General features: G+C 63.5%; 1 protein-coding gene across 1 annotated transcript; it reads left to right on the forward strand.

Moving 5' to 3' along the window:
* The first annotated feature begins 2,377 nt into the window (after positions 1-2,377).
* Positions 2,378-5,745, forward strand: HSPB8 (heat shock protein family B (small) member 8). Its single transcript, XM_062631184.1, has 3 exons — positions 2,378-3,058; positions 3,949-4,012; positions 4,970-5,745. The coding sequence occupies exons 1-3, from the start codon at positions 2,680-2,682 to the stop codon at positions 5,127-5,129; spliced, it is 603 nt and encodes a 200-aa protein (XP_062487168.1). The 5' UTR covers positions 2,378-2,679; the 3' UTR covers positions 5,130-5,745.
* The last annotated feature ends 861 nt before the right edge of the window (positions 5,746-6,606 follow it).

Here is a 6,606-nt window from a genome sequence, read left to right on the forward strand (position 1 = left end):
GTCTTCCTGGGGTATTCCTGTTGTTAGCCTGGTTAGGAGAAGGGTTCCAATAAAGGCTCAGACAGTGTTTCCTTCTCATCGCAGCCCCGGTGGTCACGTTCCTGTTGGATCCGCGGTGGGATTGGTTTGGGGTCTTTCAGCTGCTCCACAGGGAAGGGCAGGGCTCCGAGGGCCGGCTCCCTGGGGCACTGGGTGAAGCAAGAGCAGTTGTGGGTTGGTGTTTGTGGCAGCTCCCCCTGCCCTTCCCTGCTCCCAACAGGGCACCCAGGAAGGGCCTGGGCACACGGGGGGCAGCGTCCATGGGTCACTGGGAGGAGAAGGGATGGGGGCAGGTTGCTTCGTGCTGCCCGGAGCTGATGCGGTGGGGCCCGGCCGGAGGCTCCTGTGACAACAGGAGCTAAATTGGGATGGCCCAGGGAGGGGACATGTGACTAATTGGGATAAACAAGGTGCCAGGGAGGATTCCTGGCCGGGGAGGGAGCGTGGCCCGCAGCTGTGCAGGGAAATGTGGGGCTGGAGATGCTGGGAGGCTCCTGGAAATGGCAGGACCCTGGAGCTGCCCCAAACCACCCCGGGGCTCGTCCCCTTCCAGCGGGTGCGGAACTGGGGTGATCCCGCCCCCCAGCCAAGCTGAGAGGAGCTGGGCTGCAGGGCCAGGCGGGACAAAGGGGATGGAGGGGGATGCTCTGCCCCCCCACTGGAAGCTGCCTCCTTGCATCCATGGGCGCTCAGCCAGCAGCCAGAACTTCCCCAGGCACCCCCTCAGACCCGAGGGAGACCCCTGTACATGGCGGGGACAAAGGAGCTGATCCCATGGGAGCATCCCTGCCCCACACCAGGGAGCGGCAGCTCGCTTCCCCTGCAGTGTGGCGTCGGAGCAGCGTGATTAATGCCGCTGGAGTGACCATCAGCTGAATTGCAGCGCGGCCTGGGCTGCATGAAAGCTTCCTGCTGCAATTAGCTCCATCAAGTCTATTAGAGAAATTGCAGATGCTGGAGAGAAGGAGCATGAGGCAGAGGCAGGAGGGAGGATGCGGCACGAGGAAGTGGTCCCGTACCCAGCACCACCTTCACTGATCACATCCCATCCTCTGCCGCATCCCATCGCGCACCCAAGCCGTGCCTGGACCACCCCACGGGAAGCCCCTCGCTGGCACCAGGTATGGCCGCTGCGTGCAGGGCCGGGGCCGCCTCTCCCGACGGGAGCTCTCAGGCTCTTCCCACGGCGCTGCCCGCTCCCGCTGCCCTGTAATTAGCGCCGCGGCTGTGATTAACGCCTCGCCCTGCCTGCGCCCGCCGCGGGGCGAGGAGGAGGAGGCTGAGGGGAGGCCGGTGCTGAGCAAGGACCCTGCCCCGCCGCCGCTGGGGTCCGTCTGCTGCAGGGGGATGCGGCTCTGGACAGCCCCTGGAGAAGGGCATCCCTCGGCTTTCCTCCTGCATCCCGCAGTGCAGCGCTGGGCTGCCGAGATGCAGAGAGGGGCTCTTCATCAGGGACTGCAGCGATAGGACAAGGGGTGATGGGTTCAGACTGAAACAGGGGAGACTGAGATGAGCTCTTAGGCAGAAGCTCTTCCCTGGGAGGGTGCTGAGGCGCTGGCACAGGGTGCCCAGAGGAGCTGTGGCTGCCCCATCCCTGGCAGTGTTCAAGGCCAGGTTGGACACAGGGGCTTGGAGCAAGCTGCTCTAGTGGAAGGTGTCCCTGCCCCTGTTGCAGGGGTTGGAGCTGGGTGGCCCCAAGGACCTTTCCAACCCACCCCAGGCTGGGATTCAGTGACTCATGCTCCGGGCCACAAAGGGGTCCTTCCCCTGCCCCAGTGTCCCCAGGCGCCCACCCTCACAGCCCCGCACTGGAGGTGCCCCCAGTGACCCATTTCCCAGTGCAGTGGCTCCGTGCTGGCGCGGGGACTCATGATTTACAGTGCGGGGCCCAGCCCCACCGGGGTATTTTTAACCGGTGACCCTGGGCTGGAGGCAGCCGGCGCTGAGCTCGGGGCTATTTCGGGTGCCTGGGCTGGGCGCAGGGGGCAGCGGGGGCCGGGGCAGCGCGGTGCTGAGGCCGGCGGCAGGGGTCAGCTGCCGCAGCCCGGATTCTCCACGGCTGTTTCATCCTCTCCAAAATACCCGGCTGACAGGGCAGGGATTGCAAAACACCCCCCCCCTCCTCCCAAACCCGTATAAATAGGGCTCGCCCGGTGGCTGGAAGGTTGGAGAAGTTTCTCGGCTCCGAGCTGGGGCATTTATTGCAGGTCTCGGCGAGGAGCGGCAGGGAAAGCCGTCCATAAAGCAGTGAGAGGAGGGGCGCGCTCCTGGACCTTGGGATATTCGGGGCTTTTTGGGGTGTTTGAGTTCCCTCTGCCGCCAAGTTTTGCCTCTCTGCTCCCGGTGCCTGGGATCGCGGCCAGGCAGGAAGCGTTCTCTGGCGGCCGCAGAGCTCCCTCCGTCCTCGCTGCGCTCCTCCGGCTCGCAGCGATTCAGCCCCGCACTGATCCGCGCCTCGTCCTTCCCCTGGTGCCAGGCGAGCAGGGGACGGTCCCCGCGGCACCCGCGTCCCGCCCGGGGTGGATGCGTCTCCTGCGGGGAGGGCTCCCCAGGGAAGTTCGCAGCCAGGAGCAGCCGCGCAGGGGCTGAGGCTCCGGGGCAGAGCCCGGGGGACCCGCGCGGACCCCGCTGAGGGCGGCCATGGCCGACAGCCAGATGCCCTTCTCCTGCCATTACCCCGGCCGGCGCAGCGTCCGCGACCCGTTCCGGGAGCCCGGCCTGACCTCGCGCCTGCTGGACGATGACTTCGGGATGTCGCCCTTCCCCGGGGACCTCACCGCGGACTGGCCCGACTGGGCTCGGCCCCGGCTCACCACGACCTGGCCGGGCCCCCTGCGCTCGGGCATGGCCCGCGCCTCCGCCATGGCCCCCAGCTACGGAGCCCACTTCGGGGGGTACCCCGAGAGCCGCAGCCCCGCGCCCTTTCCCCGCGAGCCGTGGAAGGTGTGCGTGAACGTGCACAGCTTCAAACCCGAGGAGCTCACGGTCAAAACCAAGGATGGCTACGTCGAGGTGTCAGGTGAGAGCGGGGAGCAGGGGGCAGGAGGAGGTCCTGGCTCAGGGCATCGCCTTAATGCACAGAAATCGCCTCTGTTTGAAGCCGGGAGCAGGGCCGGGGCTTGGGGCAGTTTGGGGGTGCGATGGGGGGGGGGGGACCTGGCGCACAAACCGTGGTGGTTTGGTTGCAGAAATGAGAAGGACGAGGCTCCCGTGGGGTGAGCGCGCAGGGAGGCACCATGGCGAGCGGCAGCTGCCAAGAGGGGCCCCGGCTCGGCTCGGTTAATTATAGCTGGGGTGAGGCCGGTGCGGAGGGAGATACCCTTTAAAGGGGCCAAGGGAGAGGCAGCTCCAGCGCTGGGAAGTGGGGGACAGCAGAAAGAGCCCAGCCTGGGGATGAGCCAGCCAGAGACACGTCCCTAACAGTGCGGTTACCGGTGGGGATGGTGCCGGGAGCAGCGGCCCAGCACCCCCATCCTGCATCACCCCGAGCTGGGTCCCCAGGGAGGGCAGCGTGGCTCCTGGCATCACATGGGGACAAACCCCCTGGACAAGGGGATCCGGGCAGCCTGGGTTTGCCTTCAGAGATGCTCCAGGCCCAGGGAGCCCCATCCTGACAGCGCAGTGCAGGGGAGCTTAGCCCGGGGAGCAGGACAAGGGGGATGCTGCAACCTCCAAAGGATTTACTGCATCTGGGGGCTTTTCCTTAAGGCCCAGCTCTTGGCGGGCTGTGAGACCCCAGGCTGCCACTGGAAATCTGGGTGTGCTGTGTCCGGCTTCTCCTGCCCCACATAGGAGAGACTCCTGAAGGGAAGGGTTTGAAGAGGGGAAGGGGAATGACTCCTGTGGAGACTCTGCTGTCAGGTTCCGTTGTTGGGGTGCGGTGCTGACGAGGGGCTCCCTTCCTCACAGGCAAGCACGAGGAGCAGCAGGTGGAAGGAGGGATCGTCTCCAAGAACTTCACCAAGAAAATCCAGTGAGTACCAGCCAGCCCCCTCCTGCCAAAGGGGCTGGGACGCAGCGGGGGCTGCCACGTCCTTCTGACCAGCACCCAAATGTCACTGCCCTGCTATGGACCCCGTCCCTGCAGGCTGAGCTGTGCCAGTCCCCACGCCCTGGCTCTTTTCACCCCGAAACCTGCCCTTCTGCAGCTTGTGCCGGGCTGGTTCAGGCCTCACAGTGATTCCCCAAGGGAGGTAAAAGAGGAGGAGAGCTGTTTCTGCGTGCTCTGCCAGTCTCCTTGAGGCCCAGGGCTGTGTTTAGAGCCAGTCAGGGCACAGGAAGCTTGAGGGGGTACTCCTGGTGCCAGCACATCCCCTGGGGCTCAGCAGGGCACAATGGGCTGACACCATCATCAGCCCCAAAATCCGTCCCTGTGTGTGAGGGTATCTATATCCCATCTACCTGAATGATGTCAGTTAGGTTGCTATCGTGTTGACTCACCCCGGTGCCTCATTTTGGCAACAACAGCAGCAAAGGGCAGGGAGGAAAGGCAAATCCGGAGGCTTCACCCGTGCAGGGGGGTCCGACCCACAGCCCCAGCGCTCGCAGGGCTAAAAGGGAGAAGCAGCCAAGCCCTGGGAACACGAAGGGTTTCCTCAGCCTGAGCTTTGCTTTCCCACCCCAGAGGAGCCCTGTGCATCCCATGGGAACGCTGGGGCGAGCACCAGCTCCCTCCTGCTTGTGCTCAGCAGCCGCGGCGGCTCCTTTTACGGGCAAGGCTTGTGTCTGACGCTGCGGCAGCGCAGGGTCTGCTCCTGGGCGGGTGACATCGCATCAAACACATGTGCTGGGGAGATTAAACAGAGCCCGCAAGGGCCGGGAGGGCACCAGTAAGGGCACCGGCTTTGCCGGGGCTGCTGGGTGGGCACCGGTGGTACCCAGGGATGAGCCCCAGCTCCTAACCCATCCCGTCCTTCCTCCCGTCCTGCAGGCTGCCCTACGAGGTGGATCCCATCACGGTCTTCGCCTCCTTGTCGCCGGAGGGGCTGCTGATCATCGAGGCGCCCCAGATCCCCCCCTACCAGCAGCACGGCGAGGGCGGCTGCGGCAGCGAGATCCCCGTCGAGAGCCAGGAGGCCACGTGTGCCTGAGCAGCCTCCCGCATCCCTGCATCCCTCCTCCCCTCTCCCCTCTCCCCCCAGAACCCCGCTCCCTGGTCCCCTGCGGCGCGGCGTCTGGACTGCCTCTGGCTCAAGGGTGATGGCAGCAACCCCCGCCACCCCGGGGGGGACCAGCTGAGAGCCAGGGTGCACACAGGGTGCCAGGCCACCGTCCCCGAGGGCTTGTAGTGGTCTGAGGAGCCGGTAGAGGCGTTGTGCCTATGGGGCTGAGCAGAACGGATTCCTGCTCATGGTTGGGTTTTGCTCCAAGTCGCCCGGATGGGCTATTTATGACAGTAGCATAAAAAGGGCCCTTTTTGTTCCTCTAGAATTGATGTGGATTCCCACAGTCCTGCGTCCTTCCCTCCTCTGTAGGTTTTGGGGTTTGTTTTTATAAACTATCTCTGCAAAGGATGCGCATCCGGCAGCGGAGCTGGATGGCGCGGCCTCTGTCCCGAGGAGCGCCACCCGTCTGCGTGTTCTGAACGTTGGTTTGGGGTTTTCTGTGTTCTGGTCAGGTTTTTTTGCTCTTTTTTTTTTCTTTTCCAAAGAGGAAATGTGCTTTTTCTTGTCAGACCTGAGGAATAAAACCCAGTCGATGTTCTTAGCCTCTGTGTGTCTCAGCTGAGCCTAAAGGGAGCAAGGGGGGATGTCACCCCATGTCATCTCCTAGCCTGGCACTGGTGCTGCCTATGGGGGGGGAAGGAGGAGAGGGATGTGTGGGGATGCTTGCACTCATGGGCAGCTGAAGCTTTGGCTGTTCTGCAGCCTGGGAATGATGAATCCTGGCTAGCACCGTGCAGGGAGGTGCAGTGAGGACCATGGGCTCATCCTTTCCTTACCCTCTTCAGAGGTTGCAAATGTTCTTCCTGTTTGGGGATGCTCAAACCTCCGCGCTTGGAAAGTTGGCTTTGCACCATCCCCATTTCCATCCAGCTCCATGGGGAGGCACTTCCCAGCTAATGGTACTGGCAAATGGTTTCCATGGGGATCCAGACACAGCCTTAAAACCACTCCCAGGGGCAAAGCCCCGGGTAAGAAGTGCCCGCGTGCTGCAGTGCTCAGGGTTGGCAAAGCAGAGGTGCCAGTGGGCAGCAGGGGTTTGTCCATCAATCCCTGTGGCACCTGGGCTCGGTTTTCCATATCACCAGGACTTGGGAGTTAAAAATACAGCCTCACATGCCCGGGCCTGGCTCCTTCGGGATGCGGTTACCAACAACAGCCCATCACGTGGTGTAAGCCCTGTTCCGGGGCCATGGTGGTACCTCGCAGCGGGTCACACAGGGGAGCCTGGGGGCTCTCACCCTGGTTTTGATGGTTAATGCTGTTTGTACCGAGGCGTGTGTGTATTTAACACCCCGTGCACGTCAGAGGGAGCCAGCCCTGGGCTCTGCCAGGCAGGGCTGTGAGCACAGTGAGTTTATGGATAAAATTAATCCATGAAATGCAGTCCCCACACGGGGATGGG

The sequence above is a fragment of the Pezoporus occidentalis genome, unplaced genomic scaffold (genome assembly GCF_034315485.1).
Source record: "Pezoporus occidentalis ecotype Australia unplaced genomic scaffold, CSIRO_AGI_Poc_V1 ctg37, whole genome shotgun sequence".
Classification (NCBI taxonomy): domain Eukaryota; kingdom Metazoa; phylum Chordata; class Aves; order Psittaciformes; family Psittacidae; genus Pezoporus; species Pezoporus occidentalis.

What these genes read in the sequence shown, in the direction of transcription:
- HSPB8 (XM_062631184.1), top strand. Translation starts at nt 2,680, where the DNA reads ATGGCCGACAGCCAGATGCCCTTCTCCTGCCATTACCCCGGCCGGCGC. An exon ending in TGGCTACGTCGAGGTGTCAG is followed by an intron (nt 3,059 to 3,948) that starts GTGAGAGCGGGG and finishes CCTTCCTCACAG; the next exon opens with GCAAGCACGAGGAGCAGCAG. An exon ending in AACTTCACCAAGAAAATCCA is followed by an intron (nt 4,013 to 4,969) that starts GTGAGTACCAGC and finishes CCCGTCCTGCAG; the next exon opens with GCTGCCCTACGAGGTGGATC.